This window comes from Eutrema salsugineum, unplaced genomic scaffold (assembly GCF_000478725.1).
Source record: "Eutrema salsugineum unplaced genomic scaffold, Eutsalg1_0 scaffold_10, whole genome shotgun sequence".
Classification (NCBI taxonomy): Eukaryota; Viridiplantae; Streptophyta; class Magnoliopsida; order Brassicales; family Brassicaceae; genus Eutrema; species Eutrema salsugineum.
Window position 1 is genome coordinate 8,674,959 of NW_006256908.1, and position 25,048 is coordinate 8,700,006.

General features: G+C 35.2%; 4 protein-coding genes across 4 annotated transcripts; 3 read left to right on the forward strand and 1 right to left on the reverse strand.

The window, feature by feature from the left end:
* The first annotated feature begins 12,076 nt into the window (after window positions 1–12,076).
* Window positions 12,077–14,970, forward strand: LOC112090214. Its single transcript, XM_024160920.1, has 3 exons — window positions 12,077–12,928; window positions 13,941–14,142; window positions 14,274–14,970. Exons 1-3 carry the CDS (start codon window positions 12,257–12,259, stop codon window positions 14,723–14,725), a joined length of 1,326 nt encoding a protein of 441 aa, XP_024016688.1. The 5' UTR covers window positions 12,077–12,256; the 3' UTR covers window positions 14,726–14,970.
* Window positions 14,971–16,004: 1,034 nt separating this feature from the next.
* On the forward strand, window positions 16,005–17,612 carry LOC18026424 (UPF0481 protein At3g47200). The gene has a single exon (XM_006410757.2). It carries the CDS (start codon window positions 16,193–16,195, stop codon window positions 17,555–17,557), a length of 1,365 nt encoding a protein of 454 aa, XP_006410820.1. The 5' UTR covers window positions 16,005–16,192; the 3' UTR covers window positions 17,558–17,612.
* A 2,534-nt stretch (window positions 17,613–20,146) lies between these two features.
* LOC18026425 lies at window positions 20,147–20,718 on the forward strand. Its single transcript, XM_006410758.2, has one exon. It carries the CDS (start codon window positions 20,230–20,232, stop codon window positions 20,473–20,475), a length of 246 nt encoding a protein of 81 aa, XP_006410821.1. The 5' UTR covers window positions 20,147–20,229; the 3' UTR covers window positions 20,476–20,718.
* A 1,207-nt stretch (window positions 20,719–21,925) lies between these two features.
* On the reverse strand, window positions 21,926–22,498 carry LOC18026426 (ethylene-responsive transcription factor ERF024). Its single transcript, XM_006410759.1, has one exon. The coding sequence runs from the start codon at window positions 22,496–22,498 to the stop codon at window positions 21,926–21,928; it is 573 nt and encodes a 190-aa protein (XP_006410822.1).
* Between the last annotated feature and the right edge of the window lie 2,550 nt (window positions 22,499–25,048).

Here is a 25,048-nt window from a genome sequence, read left to right on the forward strand (position 1 = left end):
TTTGCTTGGTGTATTCATGATTTACCTTCTAACTGATCAGAAGCAAAATTTGTTTGTAACGGATGGTATTTTTTTTTTTCTTTTCCAGCCAAGACTTTGAGAATTGAGAGTGGAAAGCTTACTGGAACTACTGGATCATGCGGGATTAGCCAATGTTGGTCTTTGATCTCCACAAATGGCCTTCTAGCTACGTTGCCATCTTACTTAAGACTTAGTCAATATATTACCCTCCACAACAACTACTGTTTAGAAATTGATAGACGCATTTCTACAGAGGTCCTCCATTTCTAATAGGAAGGGACATTACACAAAACATTTAGCAACAGATCACTTCAGAGTCATTTCTGAGTTGGATTTGGGAAACTTGTTGGGTCCATCCGTCCATGTTAACCTTTCTCTCTCTCATTTTGGTCCTCAATAGTAAAAAAGAACAATTGTTTGAGGCTCATTTCTTTTGTCCCTTGTGAATATATTGCCAACGCGCGTTAGAGCATTTACATTTAGATATTTGAGTTATGCATCTGTGATGATTGTTTGGGTTTTACATCACTATGTGCAATACACATTGTATTCTTAGCGTAGATACTAAATTGGGGTTTTCAAACAGTGAGTCTTTCGTAGTTTTCATACCGCATAGGCATAGCTAAAATGATATGTTTTCTACTTATTTTTCTAATTAATTATTTGACCTTGAAATCTTCGTGAGACGTGTGTTACTTAGTTTTAACATAGTGGAGAAAAAATCACTATAAGTTCATACCCAATTGTAGTAATTCCACTTGCTATCATTAGGGCCTTAAAATTATACCCATTTTTTTGGCTACAAAAAAAAGAGTGATATCGATTTACTAGTGTAGATCAATTAATAATATATAGATACATTTACTTCTTGTTTTTGTTAATAACATTTACTTTTTCGTTTTCAAATATATATTCTACTACGAAAAAAGAAAAAATGATTCAGGATTTTGTTATTTTTTCATCATTTTGAGGTAAACTGGAAAATGTTATGCCGATTTTTTGGAATGTGAAGAAATTAAAACTTATTTTTATTTCTGTTTAAATGTCTATGAATGCAAAAAAAATAATTAACACTAAGATTTCGTAAATGAGAAGATTCCATCTTTGATCTATACCACTTCTTATTTTTTACATTCATCAAATTAGTGAAATTAGTATTGCGTTATTTAATAAATTCGACCAAACGAAAACAAAAGAATCGGGGTTTCGTTTATTAAAGCGTGTACGTATTAGAAATTAGCGTCAATCCAATATCATGAGACAATAATGATAAAACAATGAAATAAAGACAAGTGATTTATTCGTTGCAACGACCGTTTTTTTTTTGCTTTATTTGGTTGGCGTGGGTATGCACATATTGAATACGCCAGGCTCTGCCTTATATATATTTCTTCGTATTTTTTGCTTTTTTGCTTTGTTCATTTTCATATATTCATTTTTTGTCTTGTTGTATTTGGTACGTTAAGTACTTAAGTTTATGTCATCAAGACAATTAAAAAAGAAATCCTTTACAACAAACAAGACAATTTTTTGTAAAAAAACAAACAAGACAAGAAAAAATAAAACAAGATCGGCATGCAAGTTTGTGCTTTTGTTCATCACTGATTTTAAGAGACAAAAGTGTACGCACCATGATATAAAACTCGAAGTATGATTTTCTTTTATGTCGAATTATTTAGATAGGCCACGTACATTCATGTCGAGAGGCGCCTTTGCCCTTAGGATTCTCAACGAGTCTCATGACCTTGTGCTTTGTCTGCCTCTAAATTATTGACAGTTAATTTGGCTGCTACGTTAATGGCAATTCTCTCTTCCATACAAACTTTTTCACTGTCTTTTTTACTGTCACTTCGTACGGTTCCACTATTATTTTAAGAGCAAAATATAAAGTTGTCATGAGATGTTAGGAACTTGGAAGAAAACCAGTATGGTATTTATGTATTTTTCTTGGTAAGGACAACAAAACTTACAGGTGATCGATACTTCTGTGCATGAGGTTTTTGAAGATGTCATGATTTGAATTGTGGACCAAAACTTAACTTTAAGAGATGGGTTTATATTTGTTTAACAATGTGTATGGACTATATATATATCCAATGAATGACACTGTCGTCTGTCTACGTAGTTTGGGCGATAATGCGTCTAGCAAATATTTCCCAAAAGAGGTTAACTAGGAATATCATAATTTAATTGATATTGTTTGTTTGCAAGTTGAGACTATACTATTTAATATCTAGGTACAACTCCAACCCTAAATCTACATCTAAAAAGTATTATATTACAGTATTCGTCGTATCGTACTGTGTTAATTCAATAATATTTTATTCGCTCATGTCTTTTCCCTACGTACTAATGGGATTTTGATTAGAAGAATGTTTAAGATACCACATTAAGAATATATGAAGGTTTTCATTTTATGTTCATATAACAAATGAAAAAGCTAAACAACAATGAAGAAAGAGCATGAATTAAAGATCAAGGATGCATCTCAGATAAAACAGTGCAGTGGTCGCAATTCTCATGGTACAACAAAATCTGAGGAACAAAGGATAAGGTACACTGAATTTGAATTGAGCTAGTGACACTATTTCATTCATTTAAAACTCATCAAAAATGTTGTCACTCAATATTAATGGCTATACATTTAAGTCTAGCATTTTTGAAAATACTAATACATTCAAAGAGCTAAAACTTTAAGTGTCTGGAGGTTTCTGTTAGTGTTTATTTAGTTTAGCATTTTCGGAGCATTACAAATAGCAACCAATTTGAACAATTAGTAAGAAAATAATGATATTTTGTTCTATTAGATTTCCTTCAAAAGATAACATTAAGTCAATAGTAGAAGAAACTTAAGTACACAATCAAGCTTAAAAAAATGTGAATAACCAAAGCTTAAATAACCGTGATAAGAAAGTATATGTGCATTTATTAACACTTACAATTAAAAGTGGTTTCCAAATAATTTCAAAATAAAGTTGCTCTCTCGCATGGGAGCCATATATATTATATATATTATATAAAGTATATGTGCATTTATTTTATCCACTTACACGTTTCAATAACGATTGTTTTTTTAGGGTTAAAATCCGTCGACCGTCGTATTATTTTATTTTGTTGTATATGAGATTAAATTTATAAATAAACAGAACGGTACGGCATGATTTGCGCTAAAGTAAGCATGTTCTATTTTTTTTTTCTCTTTTTCAGATATATGGGAGAACACGTATTGTTTCGTTGATATATCTGAGTAATTCATGTTGATAAAACCATTGAACAGGTCGGAAAGATCCAAGCCTTATTATGAAAAGGATTCTGAACCCGACCTCCAAAAAAAAATATATATATACGAATTACGAAAGAAACAAATGGTCACACAGTTTGATATAGTGAGACGGCCAGCATCATTTATAAGAAACACAAACCTTAGGACAAATTAAATCAGCCAAACCTTAATTGGGTCATGACAACGTATTTGGGAAATTAAGCACCACAACTATCAGAATATAGGATAGATTTGGATTGTATTTCCCGGTTATAATATAAAACCGGTTTACTTGGTTCATTTCTTTCCATATATAAGATAAACAATGTAATAACATTCATTGATGAATAACAGAATTTTTTTTCCCAATTTCATCTTCTTCGTTGACTCTACACAACTAATATGGTATCAGAGCATTGAGGGTTGAAACCTCAAGCTGATTCTGGAATCTTCCGTTCGTTTCACTCGTTTCTTTTGACCTAGATCCATCGGAGATTCTCCCGATCGATCATTTTCTGGATTTTCTCATTCGATTCTGGTTATTCCGCCAAGAATCACTAAGTTCTGTGAAAATCACACATTCTGAGCTTCGAATCTGTTACAATGGTGGTCGTTCTTCGCAAAAATGCGCGTCGTACCAATAGAGCAGCATCGTCGTCTCGTCGAGCATCGATATCTGAGGACTTCTCTCCAGAAGAAGCAAATCCTCCGATTTCTCCGATTCAACATCAATTCTCGATGACGGAGTCTCCGGATAGCGTTCATTCACCATTTTACCTCACAAATGGCGATAATCCGGGTCTGTCTCTTATACCTGAGGTTCTTGATGGATCAAACTATGATAATTGGCGTATTGCTATGACTATCGCTTTAGATGCTAAAAACAAACTTGCGTTTATCGATGGATCTATAGTGCGACCTAATAGTTTGCATCCTAGCTTCAGGATTTGGTCTAGGTGTAATTCGATGGTGAAATCATGGCTTCTGAACTCAGTTAGTAAGCAGATCTATAAGATTATTCTGCGTTATGATGATGCATCAGAAATCTGGAAGGATCTGTTTACACGATTTCACATCACAAATTTGCCGAGATCCTATCAGCTATCTCAACAGATCTGGTCCTTACAGCAAGGATCCATGGATTTAGCTACATATTACACTACTCTTAAAACTCTTTGGGATGAACTAGATGGTGCAGATTGCATTGACACATGCCGTAATTGTTCTTGCTGCAAGGCTATGAGCACTAAAGCTGATCATGCCAAAGTGATAAAGTTTCTGGCTGGCTTAAACGATTCATATGCCGTCATTAGAAGTCAGATTATCATGAAAAAGAACGTGCCTGAGCTGTCTGAGATCTATAATCTTCTTGATCAAGATCACAGTCAAAGAAATATTTTACCAGTTCAGAATGCTTCAGCTTTCAATGTGTCAACATCGAATCAAACTCAAGCCTCTATCAATGCAACTCAAACCACTCCAAATGGTTCTAAGCCTCGTCCTACTTGCAGTCATTGCGGATATACATGACACACGGTTGATACTTGTTACAAGGTTCACGGGTATCCAGCAAATTTCAAACACAAGAACAAACAGCAGAGTGATAAAACAACTTCTGCATCCAAGTCTACTGGTTCTGAAAAACCTGTTGTTGCTCAAGTTGCAGTCCAAGACACTACAGCCACAATGATCAACAAACTTTCAAAGGATCAGATTCATGAAGTCATAGCCTATTTCAATTCTCAGCTACAGACTTCAACTGGTCATATCAATTCGGTTGCTTCTACTTCTGGTGGTACCATCACAGCTCTTCCTGGTATGGCTTTCTCTAACTCTACTATCTGTTTTGTTGGAGCTTTACAGGCAACAAACAATGCTCTCTCCTCTCGATCATGGATAGTAGACAGTGGAGCCACACATCATGTCTCACATGATAGGAATCTGTTTGTGAATTTGTCAGAATCTTTGAATACTTCGGTCACACTTCCTACAGGAATGGGTGTGAGAATTGCCGGTATAGGAAAAATCTGCATTACTGAGGATCTGGTTTTGAACAATGTTCTCTATATTCCAAACTTTCGACTGAACCTTTTGAGTGTTAGTCAGTTGACAAAGGATCTCGGATATAGAGTTACATTTGATGAAGCTTCTTGTGTAATACAGGATCATATCAAGGGCCTGATGATTGGACAGGGTGAACAGATATCAAATCTATACGTCTTGGACGCTGATGCAGTTATCAAGATGTCTGCTCAACCATTTCACATTAATGTTGTTGCTGATTCTGCCTTATGGCATAGTAGATTAGGCCATCCATCTGTGTATAAGACTGATTCTCTTGCAGATGTACTTGGTTCAAATCTGAGAAATAAAGAATCATTTCATTGCGATATCTGTCCCCTTGCCAAACAAAAACATTTACCGTTTCCTTCAAAGAACAACATATGTGCTAACCCTTTTGATCTACTCCATATAGACATTTGGGGGCCTTTCTGTGTTTCTACAAATGAAGGTTACAGGTACTTCTTGACAATAGTCGATGATCACACGCGAGTCACATGGCTTTACCTACTTCGAACAAAATCCGAGGTACTTACTGTGTTCCCTGAATTTTTGCAAATGATAGAGACTCAGTACAAAGCTGTGGTGAAAGGTGTTCAATCTGACAATGCTCAAGAACTAAAGTTCACTGATCTGTTCAAGAAAAAGGGTATCATCTCATATCATTCTTGTACTGAGACACCAGAACAGAATTCAGTTGTTGAGAGGAAGCATCAACATATTCTCAATGTCGCAAGATCTTTGATGTTTCAGTCGAAGCTGCCTCTAGAATTTTAGGGAGACTCAGTTCTTACTGCTGTCTTCTTACTAAATCGTCTTCCAACTCCTTTATTGAAAGACAAATCTCCATATGAAGTTCTAACTTCCAAGAAACCGGACTATAAAGGGTTACGCGTCTTTGGTTGCCTTGTATATTGTTCAACATCAACAAAGAACAGGAACAAGTTTCAACCTCGAGCCAAACCCTGCATTTTTCTTGGATATCCTGCAGGATACAAAGGATATAAACTGCTGGATATCGAGACTCATCAAGTATATATCTCCAGGAATGTAGTATTCCATGAAGATATATTTCCTTCTCGAGGTCAGTCTGAATCCCTTAATGATCTGTTTTCTACTGTTGAAGAATCTGATTCTTTGGATAGTGTTAATATAGATGCTCCGGTAGTTAGAGAACCTTCTCCGGTAGCTCAAAGCACTAATCCAGATTCTAGAGTAAAATCAGATAAGGAGATTCGAAGAAGGTCTGTAAAGACACCAGCATATTTGCAGGATTATTATTGCAATATGACTGAGACTGACATCCCTTATCCTCTAGCCAATTATGTCTCCTATGATCATCTCTCGGAAACATATAAAGCTTATGTTTGCTCTGTTACTCTCCACGGTGAACCAACTTCATTCAGACAAGCAAAGAAGTTTGATGAATGGTTGAATGCGATGAATGAAGAGCTCAAAGCATTAGAAAGTACTCAGACTTGGGAAATATGCTCTTTACCTCTGGGCAAATACACGATCGGATGTAAATGGGTATACAAAGTCAAATTGAATGCAGATGGAAGTCTGGAGAGATACAAAGCACGGTTAGTCGCTAAAGGGTATACTCAACAAGAGGGCATCGACTTTGTTGACACCTTTTCACCTGTAGCAAAGATGACTACCGTGAAAACACTTCTAGCTGTTGCTGCAGCAAAGAATTGGAGCCTAACACAACTGGATATATCCAATGCATTCTTGAACGGTGATTTACATGAAGAAATCTATATGGATTTACCTCCAGGTTATACACCAAAAGAGGGGGAAGTCTTACCTCAGAATGCAGTTTGTCGATTGAAAAAGTCGTTATATGGTCTTAAACAGGCTTCTCGACAGTGGTTTTTGAAGTTCAGTTCTACTCTGTTAAATCTGGGATTTCGAAAGTCACAGACAGATCATACACTCTTCATCAGGAGCATTGGAACTAGTTACATTGCGGTTTTGGTTTATGTCGATGACATAATCATTGCAAGCAACAATGATAATGATGTGGAAACACTTAAAGCAGCTATGCAGAGAGCTTTTAAACTAAGAGACTTGGGAGCACTAAAATCTTTCTTGGCTTAGAAATTGTTCGTTCAAGTAAGGGCATCTCTATCTGCCAAAGAAAGTATATCTTAAGCCTACTTGAAGATACAGGGTTACTAGCTTGCAAACCGGCCACAGTTCCAATGGATCCAAATGTCAAGCTAAGTCAACACAATGATGAACCTGTTCTTGAAGATGTTGGTTTATATCGGAGATTGGTTGGTAAGCTCATGTATCTTACCATCACACGACCTGATATAACTTTTGCTGTCAACAAACTTTGTCAGTGTGCTTCAGCTCCAAAGAAATCTCATCTAAAAGCAGCTTACAAGGTTCTACATTATCTCAAAGGAACTGCAGGTTTAGGCCTGTTCTATCCGGTGGAATCAAATCTGGTTTTTCAATCTTTTACTGATGCAGATTGGGCATCATGTCCAGACACTCGACGTTCAACTTCGGGTTTCTGTATGTTTCTTGGACAATCTCTCATTTCATGGAAGTCTAAGAAACAGCCAACTGTCTCACATTCCACTGCAGAATCTGAGTACAGAGCAATGGCGTTTGCAGTCAAGGAAGTCGTTTGGTTGGTGAATCTTCTTAATGAGTTACAGGTACCTCAATCTATACCTGTTGCATTCTATTGTGATTCTACTGCGGCTATTCACATTGCCAACAATCCAGTATTTCATGAACGGACGAAACATGTAGATTTGGATTGTCATGAGGTTCGAGACAGAGTTGATAGTGGTTTGATCAAGACACTTCACATTAACACTACGAATTAGCTCGCAGATGTCTTTACCAAGCCTCTGTTTCCTAATCAATTCTCTTCTCTCATAAGCAAGATGTCTCTTCATTCAATTTACGTGCCATCTTGAGGAGGAATATCAGAATATAGGATAGATTTGGATTGTATTTCCCGGTTATGATATAAAACCGGTTTACTTGATTCATTTCTTTCCATATATAAGATAAACAATGTAACAACATTCATTGATGAATAACAGAATTTCTTTTCCCAATTTCATCTTCTTGTTTACTCTACACAACTAATAACAACTCAACATCGTGCGTTCGGAATTTGTCGATCGCTTTTACTTCCCTTTGCCGCTTAATTAGAGTCATCATTGCATTTTGGGAGATTCTAAGCCTAATCGATATATTCATTAACATTTGTTATATTTTAAGATATTTTTTCACAAACCATGCATGTATCCGTCTATAACCCGTTAATCGTTATTCATAATCATATTCAAAGACATATTAGCTTGTAGGGTTTCCGTAATCCTACGACTTACGACGAAAGAATTAATCCTCTTAATGATACCATTCTTTGCAGATAACATGACACGAAATAGTGGTTTAAGAAATGTGTTCTTGTCCGTTTCGTTTCAATTGACCGCTCATCTTTTTAATATCACTTCTCCAGGTAGATACGTAAAGTGAATTTAGGAAATAATGACATTGTTCAATCTTATTAAGATTTCACTAATAACATTTTTTCCAGATAATATGGTACAAAAATAAAATTTTAAACTAGTACTTTTTACTACTTTAATTACCCATAGCGTAACAAATTAGCAAAATCCTAAAAGTCAATATTTATTTGTAACAATATGAATAAACTAATTTAGTTTAGTGTTTACGTAAACTTGCAATGAATTACTACATTCTTTTCCAAATTTCAATTATTATATGCAGATTTTCTCTTGTAATATTTAAATAAAATCCGTCGGTATATTCATAAATTGACATTTCATAGTACGACTGGGAAATATATTAATTTATTGTTTGATGCACAGTTTTTGTCAAAACAATAAAACTAGTTAAAAGACAAAACAGACATATTTTTAACAAAAACAAAAAAAAACAAAACAGACATATACGGTGTCGTTTTACGTTCCACGCGTTCATCAAAATCTTTTTGTCTGCTGCATGCTCAGATGATAAAAGGGCCGTAGATTTGGCTTATTAACAAATAATTAACCAGAGTAATCAATTGTTACTTTAATTAATACAGCTTTATTCTACTCGTTCGATTTTATATAGTATTTAAAGTGGATTAGATTAGTATTGAATCTTACTAGAGATGGGGCATCCGAGAACAAACAGTGTCCCTACAAGCTGCTCGCTTTAGTTATTTTTTATTTATTTAATACAGTATATTTACCAAATTACAATTAATTATTTTTTATATAAGTGGTGATAATTAGTGGACTTCGCTTTTTATGAAAAAAATCATTCATATTGAGACAACAACAATAATAGTAATAAATTCTACGGATTCGTCAATAATTGAAAAATAGGTATGAGTGGATGAACAGTAAAACCAATTATGTATCATATGATTCTACAACTTCTCTTTGGGTCAATTTTCAAAATTCAAGCCAAAACTAAACAATAAATAAACTGTAGTGCCACATGAAATTACAGGTCGGACCATAGTGAAAATATCAGCACATATACAATACTATATAAATATATAAACCTAAAGTCCTCAGATGCTGAGAATTTAATTAAAGGGAGTACCCAGCTGTAAAGCCTACAACTTTTCTATCTCATTTATGGTGCGAACCTTTTTTTGTCCTGCCCAATGCATTTTTTTATAGTGTGTAGTGATATTTTCCATTTGTATAATTTCAATTTTCAAGGAGAAAATAATTCGATGTGTATAATGCATATTTTTGTGTGTGTATATACTTGCAAATTTTCACGTGTGGACAAGATATGAATGTATACAAACGTGTGTGCGTAGGACAAATTAGTCGTTGGATTAGTAGTTGCCAACAGTCGCGCTAATTAATAAATACGTATTCTACTCTCCTTTTTGTGTTTGTTAGGGTCAAGATAATATAGAAATTTATGAAGTTAATCATGGATATATTACGACAAAAAAATTGGACCCGTTCATTAGTCCATAATTATATGAAGCCGAAATAGAATATGTCTTGTTTTTGTCTTCAATATCCGATCTATCTATAATTTTACAGTAGTGATGCAATTGATTTGTCTTAATTATACTATAGGTATGATTTATTTTCTTGATTTCAACATCGTTAGATATTATAATGAGTATTTTTTTGGTCAATCATTTTTCGAATGAGTATAAGTTATTATTCCGACCACAATTATTTGAGATTTTCTTAAATCAACAATAGATTTCGTGCAATGCCCGGAAACGTTAAGTGTAGAACATGGGGTGTTTTTTTCTTCTTCTTATTAATTGTCAGTCACTAAATCAGATATCCAGATTAGGAATTACGTCAAGTGCCAATGTTGTCACTTAAGCCATATCTTATTGCTTTCAAATGCAGTTAACGTCAGTCCATTTTTGAAAATTAAACAGCATCTTACTATTATTATTTTTCCCGAACAGAGTATTTAATTAATCTGAGTTTCTTTCACTAACGACTTCAAACATTCATAATACCAAAATTAATCACTGAACCTGTAACATTCTATTTGAACTATACTCTGGTAGAGCAGACCTCGTACTAAATCCAAGCTAAAATTAGTATTTCGATAGCATAAAAACGTTTTGGTATGGTTCAAGTTCAGTGTTTCTTAAAATACAATACGTATGGATTGTCACAAACTTTTTGAAGATCTAGGCATAAACCTAATAAAGTACAAATAAGAAAATATATAGTGGAGAAAACTTAAAGATTTTAGTTTCAAAATAATGAGAAAACTAGCATAGGGTGATAAGTACTTGTGTTTTAAAAGATAAATACCACTTAATTTTTTAAAAAAATTTTGTTTTTGTTATTCTTGGATATATATGAATTAAATAGCAAAATGGTGGTGTGCTAAAAAAAAGATAAATTGACAATATAAAATTGCGAAATGCATGAAAATTTAGAATTTGTTGGGAGACTATGTTGTATGTATATAATTGATTTGTCATCTTCTGGATGTAAACAAGTTTAATTTTCAAAAGCAAATACTCGAGATTTTCTAGGCCTAAACTCATATTTTTTTTTTCGTCGGAAAATATTTGTTAATAAGAATGCATAATAGAAGAGGAGGTTCAAGAACTCACAAATAACCCAAATTCGAGTAGAAATGTTTTTTTTGTGTTGAATATATATGTTTACTTGTCTTCTAACATCATGACTCGCATGTCGATGCTACAACTTCAAGGAAGACACATGTAAGAAACTATAAAAAATAAGAGCAAACCCCATCCCATTTTTCGTCTTCCTTCAACAGGTGGACTGAACGTACATATATGAATCATGACAACAGTTTGTTGGGTCTTTCATGATGATAAATTGATTGTGCTTACATAAATCGAGTGCATGGGCACATAACAATCAAGGTGAAACTGCTCAATCGAATTTCTCTAGCTGATAAAAAAAAACATCATCCTACAACTAGTCCACAAATAGACTCTTTAAATTCTACACGTAAACTTTATTTTTCAGGAGTTTTTTTAAGCCCCACTCTGAAAATAATATGTCAACTAAACTTTCTTTAACAAACAAAATTACCGTTGCATAAAGACACATGTCAATTCAGTCCCTAATTCAATAGAATGAAGAAAGAAGAAAGAATATAAAGACGAAAACTTTTAATTTTATTTATTTTTCAAGATGCTAGGAAATAGCCAAATCCAAGCATTGACTCTTTATCCAATGTCTTACCCTTTGTCTATAACTGTTTCTCATCCTTCACTCTCTACACAAAATCTCTTTCTCTCTCTCTCTCTTTCTCTTCTTATAAGAAAAGAGCAAAAAGCTTTCTTCGTTTTACTATTTCCATGATTCTGAATTCCACAAAGAAAGAGAAAGAGAGAGAGACAGAGAGTGAGCAAATAAAAAAGGTTTTTAAGTAAAATTTGTCTCCATGGCTGCTCATGAGAAGAAGAAGAAGCTCTTATTACATGAGCTGCTTCAAGATGACCAAGAGCCTTTTCATCTCAACCATTACATCGCCGAGCTTCGATCTCAGATGGGTCACTCCGATTTGCGTCTCAAGAAGCGAAAGTCCGAAAACGCAGCCGTTTTACCTCATGGTTTCTTCTCCTGCGAGAGTTCTTGTTTCTTCGCGACTCATAATTCACCCGACCCGAGAAAATCTCCTCTCTTTGAACTCCGTTCTCCGGCGAAGAAGAAGACCCGTGACGGTCGAGTTCTCCTCCATATTCCGGCGAGAACCGCCGCAATTCTGATGGAAGCTGCGGCGAGGATTCAGAAGCAGCAGTCGGAGAAAGCGAACAAGAAAGCTCGGAACAGAGGAAACGCGTTCGGGATGTTCGGGTCCGTTTTGAAGCGGTTGACAAGCCGTAGAGCGAAAACGCGTCTGGATAACGCTGATGGAAACGCGATTTCGTCGGAACGCGGGTCAGAACCGACGAGTAGCAGTAGCCGCCGGCGAGAGCGTTTCGTGGAGATTGGCGATAAGTGTTTTTGTGAGAGCCCTTTTCATTTCGTCCTCCACACAACTCCTTCCTCTTCCGGTCACCGGACTCCTCACTTCACTTCGGCGGCTACTTCTCCGGCGCGACGCAGTACAGAGGTTTGTCTCAATCTCTCAATATATCTTTACACTATAATTTATCATTAATAGGACAATTATGAAAATAGTCTAATCTTTTTTTCATATTTTAACAAAATACACTAAATTTAAACCATAAACTCCAAAGTATACTCTAAAAACTAAGGCCTTATATTTCTAAGAAAGATTTAAACTCAAAATTCGGAATCATATCTCTGAAAATTCAAAATTTCAATGGAAAATTTTCCAATAAAATGTCTGTCTTCAGTTTTGAAATTTGTAGCATCTTTTGACTTCTAATTAATTAATCATAAATTACCATACAGTAAAAGAAAAAGTTAAAAAACATTCTATGGAAAAACTGAAAAAACATCTTCTGATTAGAGCAGAGACACATGGCCGGCTGAAAATTGTCTGTATGATATGACTGATTCGTGTAAGTTCTTCAGGAGTACGGTAAATATGTTTTTACCTCACAATGACGGATATGCCCCCTATATTCGAGTTTACAGAGCCTCGTAGTGGTGGGGGTGTTTATGTCATTTATGTTCCCCCACTATGACGATTGTTGCATTTCCTAGCTAGTTCAACTTCAAAATTTTCAATCCAATTAATTCTCTGGCAAATTACCAAAAACACTTTTTCCTACCTTTTAATTCAGTGGGTTAAGTCTTAAATGTAAACCAAACATTTTGTGTTAGCTAGTCTTAGAAAAAGTCAGCATCCAAGGTTTTGTCAAAAAGTTGCAATCTTCTTAGGGAAGTATTAAATTGTATGCTCACAAAATTCATAAGTAAATTTTACCCTACTTGTGTTTCTAGTGTAAACAAAATGCATAGTAAAAAAATAAAGAAATAATTGAGGAGTGATTAATATATATAGATAGCCTTTTTTTTTTTTTGATAATGGGTTGCTAAAACACAACCCTCATGGATATAAATTTGAATAGCTAAAATTAGTTGTGATCCAATGCCAGAAATAGTAAGAGACAAAAAATGGTGAAACCAAAAGTGTGTTTAATGAGTTGTAACAGGACGAAGATAGCGATGAGACAGAGAGCTCAGAGAAAGTGAGAGGACAAGAAGAAGAAGATAAAGAAGAGGAAGACAAGGAACAATGTAGCCCTGTCTCTGTACTTGACCCTCTTGAGGAGGAGGAGGAGGAAGACGAGGACCACCACCAGCGAGAGCCTGACCATCTCAATCTCCTCTCTTGCAGCTTTGAAGTTGTACAACGTGAGTAACTAAATCTACCATTACATCATCATCATGGACCATATGAATCGAAAACATCACTTCAAATTTTAAGGGTCCCCAATCGTTTTAAGGGTTTCAAGATTTTTGTTGTGTTTGGACTTATTAAACAGGCGCGAAAAGGAGGCTACTCAAGAAGCTTCGTAGATTCGAGAAGCTAGCGGGGCTGGATCCAGTAGACCTGGACGGAAAGATGTCAGAAGAAGAAGAAGAGGAAGAGTATGAGGATAGCGAGGAAGACGATAACATAAGGGTTTATGATTCGGATGAAGAATATGAGGACGTAGACGAAGCGATGGCACGAGAGGGTGGATGCGTGGAAGAGGAGAGGAGGAAGAAGAATGATGAGAGGCAGAAGAAGTGGAGGATGATGAAAGCGTGGAGGGTAGGAATGGGTGCAGAGGAGGACGTAGACGCGGTGGTGAGGAAAGATATGAGAGGAGAGGCAGGAGAATGGATAAGACACGGTGGAGAAGTGGAGGAGACCGTGTCTGATCTCGAGCTCTCTATCTTCGTCTTCTTGATTGATGAATTTTCCCACGAACTTGTCTCTTCTCCTCCATGAAAAAAAAATGAATTTTATCAGACACAGGAAAATTAGTAGATTTCTAGAAAGATTATTACCTCTATGAAATGAAGTAGGTTTAACGTTATGGAGAATAATTTGGTTTATCAAGTCAAAGATATCTAGAAATCTACTAAATATTTGTTTCTAGGTTAAAATATATTAGATAGGTGTGTTTCTAGTTTCCCTTGTGTGTAGTGAATTAGTACTACCACAGTCCAACAATGCATTTGTGATTTATATAGCTTTATATATAGTAAAGTTTCATGAACTATATAGAAAAGTTTCTCTCATTAGTAAGTAATATTCAGTGATATCAATTATTTAACGAGACATGATAAAACATAATCGTAAAACGGTGGACAGTTTTTCAACAACCGTGTCTTCCACGAAACCATCGACTTGTGCGCGCGAGAAGACCATCAACAAAAAAAGAAGAAAAATGTCAAAATAAAAAGGAGGTTCACATTAATCCTCCAAATATAGTTTTAGTTAAGGTTAATACTTAATAACATTGAATGAAGTTTTATCATACCAATTACATTCAGACAATGCAAGATATGCATGTGCCACTGAACTCTAATTTTAATTGATAGAACCAGAGTGTTACGTGTCAAACTTCAATCGGACAACCCTCGGACCGTCCTGATTAGGACCACATATGCTTTGCTTCCTGATGATTTATTAATGTGTGATTCATGTTTTGTAAATACAGAAAAAATTGGACCGACTTGAAATCATGTGCCACTGAACTATAATTTGTATTATAGTATTTTCACTAATTAATAATGTCACCATATTAGTATATGGTTACAAATTCTCTGTTCGTTTAGTGTATGTGAGTGGTTTAAATCATTGGCATAACATGATTGGATTGGTTATACTTTAATTGGATGTACTGGATGTGAATTTCTTAAGCAAGACCAATTACCAATAAGTTGATTGATCTTTATATATTTTTATTATATAATATATATTATTGTTAGTATCTGTTATATCATATGTGAGCTTCGGAAACGGATAGGACCAGACTCGACTAAATTTTTTTCGGACTCGCATGGATGACCCGATTGACACATATGTGATACCAACCGATTATATCTTCTACATTATTTACTACACATAGGGGAAATGTATTATTTTTTTCGAGCATAAAAATTAAAAACTAAAAGTAAAATTAGAAGAATCATAATTACTAGTTCTTCAAAGAAACTTCGCAGCGGCGAAAGATCATGGATGGACCAAGTCATGAGTCATGACTACTAACTAAATCTTCATTGGAGAATACAAATCGAAAAAATTTTAAATACTTTGAAATAATTATGGACCAGCCTCCATTATGTGACGATCAAGTGGACCAACAAAAGAAAAATATCAATCACAAAGACTCTATTTAGTTCCAAAACTACCCCTTCAATCACTTCTCTTAATCATAGATCCTCTTCATCAAATTTCACACCAACAAAAATGGTGGACACGGCGGAGCAACCGCCTTATGCCTCCGTACACGACGGAAGAGAAAGCATCTTCAAGATCCACATTGACAAGATGCATAAGAAGCTGAAGGAGCCACCGCGGCTGCTCAGCTCGGCCGCCGGAAAACCAACTTGCTCGATCTTCCGAGTACCTCAGAGCATGATTGATTGTAACGGCCGATGCTACGAGCCGCGAGTGGTCTCGGTGGGACCGTACCACCGAGGCCAAACGCACCTCCAAATGATTGAAGAACACAAATGGCTTTACCTAAACACTCTTCTCACTCGAACCCACCAAACAAAATCTTTAACTCTAGAGGATTACATGAAGAACGTGAAGAGCGTCGAGGAAGAGGCCAGAGAGTGTTACTCCGAGTCAATCAACATGGAATCTGACGAGTTCAACGAGATGATGGTTCTTGATGGCTGTTTCATTCTTGAGCTGTTTCGTAAAGTCAGCAAACTTGTTCCTTTCGAACAAGACGATCCACTCGTGGCCATGTCGTGGGTTCTTCCTTTCTTCTACAGAGACTTTATCCGTATTGAGAATCAAATCCCTTTCTTTGTTCTCGAGTCTTTGTTCGACCTCACAAGAGGAGATAACGAAAAAGAGACCAACGCTTCTTTACCTTCTCTTGCGTTTGCGTTTTTCAACAACACGATGCACAGAACAAGCGAAGACATCGCAAGATTCAAAGACCTAGGAGCTAAACACCTCCTAGACCTCGTCCGTTCAAGCCTCATCCCGGAGAGCGAGCTTCACGCGCCTCCGGTGACAAATCAGGGGAAGAAGAAGACGCCGTCCAACATCATCCACAGCATCTCGAAGCTCAGGCGAGCCGGGATCAAGATCCGGGAGCTAAAAGACGCAGAGAGCTTTCTTGTCGTGAGATTCACGCACGGAGCGATCGAGATGCCGAGCATCACCGTCGACGACTTCATGAGCAGTTTCTTGCAGAACTGCGTGGCTTACGAGCAGTGCCACGTGGCGTGCTCGATGCATTTCACGACGTACGCGACGCTGCTAGACTGTCTGATGAACACTCACAAGGACGTTGAGTATCTATGCGACCACAACATCATAGAGAACTATTTTGGAACAGAAGCAGAGGTTGCTGAGTTCGTGAACAGTTTAGGCAAAGACGTTGCGTTCGATATAAGGCAGTGTTATCTCAGGGATTTGTTTGAACAAGTGAATGAGTATTACAAGAGTAGTTGGCACGTGGAATGGGCTAGTTTCAAGTACACTTATTTTAGTTCTCCTTGGTCTTTTGTCTCTGCTCTTGCTGCTTTTGTTCTTTTGATCTTGTCTATTATTCAGACTATTTACACTATTGTCCAGGTGTATCAAAAGTAATTAAATTCAATTTCGCTTATTGCAAAATAATAAAAATTATAATCTATTGGTATGATTGAATGACCTAATGCAAATCAATGAGAATTATATTAGTGTAATTAATGTATTATTACCTACAATAATTTGTTTGTGTGGAATTTTGTGTTTAAACATGCATCTATAGTTTCCGCGTTATAAATAATTTGTGTGGAGATGGATGATTTCATATTTCCCTGAAACATCGATTTATTTATTTATTTATTTTAAATACGAGATTGCATCTAGATGCATTTGTTTAGTATTAATGGAGTAGAAGGTATTAATTGTCTAACGATACGAAAAAAATTGTTTGGTAGCATGACGGTAGGAAATGGTCAATTCAATAGAAATGTCAACGATCCTCCATGCTTCGTGGATCAGATGATTCCACGTGATAGCTCAGGCTTCGTTAGCAAAGTGAAGACTAAGACCATGTTCAATGAAAAAGGTGCTTAAATATTATTTAATTATTAAATTTAAAATCATTTTCATTTTATAACATACTAGTGTGTGATCTGCGCTATGCGCACGCGGACGTTTACCATTGTTTTTATATTACGATTCTTCTCTATTATATTATACACATGTTTTTTCCTTTTTTTATAGTTTTATATATGGGAGACTTATATCTCTTATAAAAGGTGTTATTCGGGGTGTTTTTTTTAATAATTTTTTGGTTAATGTCATGGAAGTGCTATATTTATTCTTGTTAATTTATTTTTGTTTATGAAGTATTTGTTTTTTTCGTTTTTTTAATTTGTAATTGTGAAAGCACTTTCTCCGTTAGTATATTTTGTATAAGGCCTTGAGTCAAAAGAAGTACAAAATGTCTATATTGAAATCGGGTTTGGATGGTTAGTATGAAAGTTTTTTTTTAGTCTGTAATTTTTTGTATTATTTTATATTGGCTCATTTTCTAGCTATATTTATTTGTTCGTTCGATGTTTATGAAATCTCATTTTGATTATACAAAGCTGTGTCCGTTTCTAGCCCTTCATAATTGTAGGTATTAATCGATAGCTCTCTCAAATGTTGGCAAAACTCTTCTATTGTTGATAGAGGGTGCTTCAATTGAAAGAGGGTGATTGAAATTTTGGTCGGACCAACCTTTTGTTCATACCCATTCCTTTGGTCTCTAATTGAGTCATTTTTTTCATCCTCCTTCTCTTTCTTCCTTGGGTGATTCAGTGACGTTTATTTCGGTATTGTCCACTCTTGCAGTGCTTTTTTCCAGAATCGGTGCCGGTCTAACCCCTTCCCATGATTTCTTAGATATACCTCTATTCGTCATCATATTGGGGAGCTGATCAGTTTCTCAGCTTTGGAATTGGTTTTTTGGGTGTGTCGTTGGTGACTCCAATTTGGCGTGGATTTCATGGATCCTTTTTGGGATTGGTAGAAAGTCCAGCGTTTATGGTTAAGCTGAGCTGAGTTTTTTTTCTGGAAAATATTACTTCCGTCGAAAAATCTGTTTATGCAATTCTCTTTTGATGGTGATTCCGTGATTGTTGTCGTTCATATAGTTTGTTTAATTTTAGTTTCTGGTAGTGTGATATTTGATTTATTTAAAGTGTCTCATCATTTGCCGTAACTGAAGAAACCGGACAAACTAAAAGTTTTTTAAAAAAATAATTGCACAGATGGCTGCTGAGGTGACTGCTGAGGTGGCAGCACCAGAAGAGAGAAAAGCTATCTTTATATATATAGATGTCTGCTAGTATCTGTTAAGCATCGCTGCTTACAACTCTTATTTAAGCATCAATGCTCAAATTATTCTATTTTTATGATTTAATTTTTTTTTTAAATTATCTAAGCACTCTTCTTAAGCATCTGTATTGAACATGCTCTAAAACCCTTAGAAATTCCTGGTAATTTCTTGTGATTAACATTCAACATATATTTCATTTTAATAATATTTCATTTTAATAATATGTGACAATTCTTTGGTCTAACCAAAAATTTAGTGTCTTTGGGCATAATTAACTTTTTGAAACATGCACAAAAAAAAAAAATTATACTCTCCGTTTCATAAAGAGTGTCATTCTGACATTTTTCACACATATTAAGAAAATGATTAAAAGTACAATTTTGTCCCTTATTAATATATTAAATCATTTGTTTTTATCTAATAAATACATTAAATTAATAAGGTTAAAACTGAAATATTATTTAAAATTTTGTATTGAAAATATAAAACGACACTCTTTATGAAATAAAAATAACACCATAAAACGACACTTTTTGTGAAACGGAAGGAATATATAGAAACTTCAATCGGTGAGAGAAAAAAAACGTGCGAAACGGCCAAACGGGGAAAGCAAAATCAACAATACGAGAAGACTTTTAGAATATTCAACGTCTTGGAAAAGTAACTCACTAGGTTTGGTACTTCTCTTTGCCAAGTCTCTCGAAGATGATTAATTTGAAAACAAAGTATCTCGAAGAAGACTCGGTCGTCTTTTACTTCTTCAAATCATCTCTTTATCTCTCACTGCATATATATAAATACATAATCACACAATCCAATATATCATTTACACAACATATTATCAACAACCGATCAAAGACCGATTACTTTTGACAATTCCTTTTTATAATATCGATTTTTAAGATCGTTATTTCGTGAATCATTTTTAATTTACGCAAACGCAGTTATGAGCGACAATATATCGTTCTCTGAACATTGCAGATCAGACAACATTCATACGGTAATAGAACATAAAGAGATTCAAGAGATGTCTCAAGCCTACGAGCGTTCTAAGCTTGACAAGGGCGTTAATATTCACACGACGCGTTCCCGAGGGGGAAGTCTAGTCGAGGAGGTCCAGGATAAGCTTAAGAGGTTCAAAGTACGTACGGTTAACATCTTGGTGGGAGGAGAAGATGAAGAACAGAAATAAATAAAAGGATAAAAACAAATATAATTTTTTTAAAAGAAAAATTGTAAATTATTCATTCATTTCTTTACCACGAAATTAAGACACTATCTTCACGCAAACTGCGAGGAAAACAACGATTGATAGGTGAAATTATAGTGTTTTCAAGCCTATGGGAGGTTGAATCTTATGGGCTAAATGGATGTTCATAGTTTCGAAAAGCCCATATAGTTGGAATATCTGTAGACCCTTGTATATCTATACCAATCTCTTCTGCACATATATATACCAAAAATCAATGTTTTTATTTTGTCAGTGTTAAGTGTTAACCTTAAATAAGGTATTTGTATTGGAACATATGTTCTTTGAAACTCGTATCTTTACAAGATCCTCGTGGGTGAACTGGATGGTTCGTTAACTGTTCAGGATTAAAGCTTTCATTTGAACAACGCAAAATGGAACTTGAGATGTCAATATTTAAGAAAAAAAAAAAACTTTTGCAATCGTTAGCATTTAAAACTTCCAAACAATAGCTAGATATACAAAAATGTTGCGTCTTCATCAATTATAAACATAGAAATCAATGTTGAATGGACCACTTGACAGATGATCAAATTAAAGTTAAAAAAGGTATGCCAGAAAAAGACTTCTATGAATTTTCAATTTAAGAGAATAATTACATAAGAAAAAATCAGCAAGCTTATGATTCAATTAAGACTCGTATCCATAACCAACTTGTGTGTTATCCTCACCAAACCCATTTAGCACTTCCTTTTTTCCTCCATCGTCTAACTAGCTATGGATCTTCAAGTATTGTTTGCAAGTTGTAACTGTTACATATATATATTAAAAAAAGGAAATGTTTGCAAATAATTTCAGTTATCCGCTTGATACGGTAAATTATGTTCAAGTGCATATAGTTTTATGGTGAATAATGTCTATGTGCATATGCTGTAAGTTACTGCACGTTAGTTATGTTACTTTTTTGTCAAACTTTCGTTGCGGAAATTAGAACTAAATCGAAATTTAAAATATCACCATATTTATGTAAATTTTGTTGTACATAAATATACCCTGGAAAATGTGGTTCATATGGTCCAAAATCGTTTATGTAATTAGCTTTGGAGTATATAGAGAAACTATATTCTATAAGAAACATATATTACTATATAACCATATTATCCAAGCCCTATGAAAATTTTATCCATCCGTAAAATAAACAAACGGAAAGGGTATCAGTCAAGGCATTGACTCATGATTGTGGTTACAATTGCATGCAATTACATCAGACTAGATTGTAAGACAATAATTTAAAGACAAAAACTTCAATACAGGACGACCTTACCTTACGGTCTTAACGGGGCCTAACCATGCATGCAATGCATCACTAGACACCATTTCTTTATTTCATACACAGTACATATAATATATAAACACACACAAAATCCTTAATTATATATAGTTTATTGAGTTATCAAGGAAAATTCCACAGGTAATCGTCTGCTCCGGTGTAACAATCAGCATCAGAAGCAGCATCAAAGGCAGGAGCACGAGGCGGGCTGAGAAGCATTCCTTCAGCCATGTTCATGAGCACATTAGGCATGTCGAATATCAAATCCTCGTCAATGAATCCATTCATATTTGTATTCTCATTATAACTACCATTCATCATCATCATGTTACTGTGAGACGCACCGCTTGTTTCGCTGTTGTTATTAGCCAATACAATGGCATCCCTAGCAGCGCCGAAAGCAGCAGCGGCTGAAGCGGCTGCGGCTTGGATGTCTCCTGGAGACATGGAGGCTGGAACAGGCAAAGAGGAAGCCGAGTTTGGGAAGTTGAGCTCAGTTTGAGTTCCCTTGAGGGCTAGAGCTGCCACGTCGTATGCTATTGCCGCCATTTCAGGTGTTGAGAATGTTCCTAACCATATACGGTTAGGTTTTCTCGGCTCACGGATCTCAGAAACCCATTTGTTTGAGTTCCTCCTTTGTCTCACTCCCCTGTACAAAGGGTGGCGTCCACCATTGTCTTTCGAGGTTCCTGGCATGTTGATAATCACTAGAACTAGGGTTTTGAGTAGAAAGGAGTAGTGGTGAGTTTGGTGAAGGAGAGGATGAGATCGAAGCCATTTTATGGGGAAGTTAAGTTAGTTGAAGAGTGAAGTAGTAGTGAGGAGTGAAGAGTGAAGAAAGTGCAAACCAGTTATGGATGAAAGAGATTAGGGTTTGGGAGGGATTGATCACAGCTCGGAGATGATGAAGATAAAGCTGTAAAGAAAGCTTTTTAATTGCTCCTCTGGTTGGAAATCGCGTTTTTCTGGGTGGTGGCCAAATAAGTCGCGGATGTATGTATGTTTCTATCTAAAGTAGTCGTTTTCGCCATCACAGGGTCATGAATATATGTGTTTTCTCATGATCTTGACATCACTTTTGTATTGTAAACAATTAAATTAGAAATTACATTACTTCTTTTTGCTTGAAATAAACCAAGGTGAATAACGCTTCAACGTGGCAGCTTGGTTGTTCTAAAAAAAGTTTTACGTACAATGAGTTAATACTACTGAAGAAAACCATGTAGTATACGCCTTGACTTGTTATATCAACATTTGGCCGTGAAACTAAGGAGTAAGTAATGTTTTCGGACCCATATTTTTATTTTATTTAGTTTGTGTTGATTTATATTCGGTGAAACTATATTGTTTAACCCATATATGTATCTATTTAGTTTCATGTATATATCTATGTATACTCCATGTGTATGGTATAATTACGACTAGCTTCTTCAGTTAAAGTCGTCATCAAACTTTAATGTATACATGTATTTCCTATCAATTGCTTACTTTGGGGTTAATGGTTATTTCATAATAGAAATGAATATAGAGTTGACTTGGGGTGAAGGATATTTATATAATAATCACATCCAAAGGTGTCTTAGAAATGCTAAGAACAACTTAGTGTGTGATTACTGTTCGGGTCAATTTATTTGAGGCTTAATTTGTCACTCCACTAACATTAATATATTGTTATAGTTTTTTTCTAGACTATTCTCATTTAAACATGTCAAATCGATTAGGGTAAGAAATCCATTTCACGTCTCGATATACCGCGGAATATTATTTGTCCGCATCAACCATATATATATATATAGATTTTAAAACTTCACCAAACTAAATAAAAAAATTCTATCATGTACTGTTGGTTTGTGCCGGTTGGCACATGATCTACAAGGCATGTCAAATATCTTTGTTAAAATATATAACATCTGAGTTGAGAGGTTGAGTGAACACCGATGATTTTGATGACATTTTTGCAAATGGTAAATCAAAGTATCAAACATTTATAATGATGTAATGTAAGTTATTTGACAACTAGGCACTAACTATTAGTAATTAAGCTTTAGTGTATTGGGATAATACAATTTAGATATACATATATATGTCAACCAAGCTAACACCCAACTTGAAACAGTCAATCTGATTCGAATTCATATATATAGTACGTAGTGTAATCCTCTGGGTTATGAACCTTATGTGGTATGGGCTCAAATATTTTTATATATAGTAGTAGCTGTTGGTAGAGGTTTTATGGAATCCAAGTGAATAAATTCATTACATTTTTGAATATTAATGTATTGATTATCTTTTTCGATATTAGGTACTTTTAAGGAGTAATAAAAGCTGATGTCAATCAATGATGTTTTTGGTTAACACTGTTGGGAAAAATCCTACTGCAATGGTCATTGTAGGTTACGAGAGTTAGTATTGTGTTTGGTTCATGGTCAATAATTTTTCTACAACTAGGTTGTAAAATCGAATAATGGCCGGATAGCTTAATGTTTTTCTAACAAAATCTATGTCCAATTGTCTTTGATCTTAGTTTTCATGCTATATACAGTCTTAAAGGAAAATTGTTATATTATTATAGCAGTCGGTAAATCCTTTCTAAATAGAAATAGTGGCAATATCAGGATTCCATCTTCCCTACAAATTTGCAAGCTACTACAAAAAAGATAATATAGACATATATATTAAGATAATGTTATAACACATATCATATATGAATTCTTATACCGGCCCATTAAGCTCATCAGGGCATTGTACTTAACCTAGATTCCCTATGTACTCTATATATACATTCCAGTGATTAATAAAGTTTCTAAGTTTTCACAACACGTTATCAGCACGATAAGACTCTCTGAGCGAAAAACCCTAATAAATCCGGCCATCACCAAAACCCTAAAAGAAGTCGAAACTTAAAAGACGCATATCTTCCAAACCGTGAGGAACCAGAAGACGATCTACATATCAAATCGAAGCCCTCGACGAGACGAATCTACTGGTGAAAACCGTTTGTCGATCCAACGTCGGACGCGCCCTCACGCACACTTACAGTACACGACGATCAACCAAAAAAAAAAAACCAGATCCGAGTTTTTCCTTCTTCAACCAGCAGCTTCTCCAGTTTTGGTGATCAATCCTTGGAATTTGTAGCGGCTAACTGAGGTCTATTAGCTCCCAGTTTCATTAGCCTGTCAGAAATCCAAAGGTGGAAAAGGTATCTTCTAAAACTGAGAGCCATAGAACCTGTTGTTTAAACAC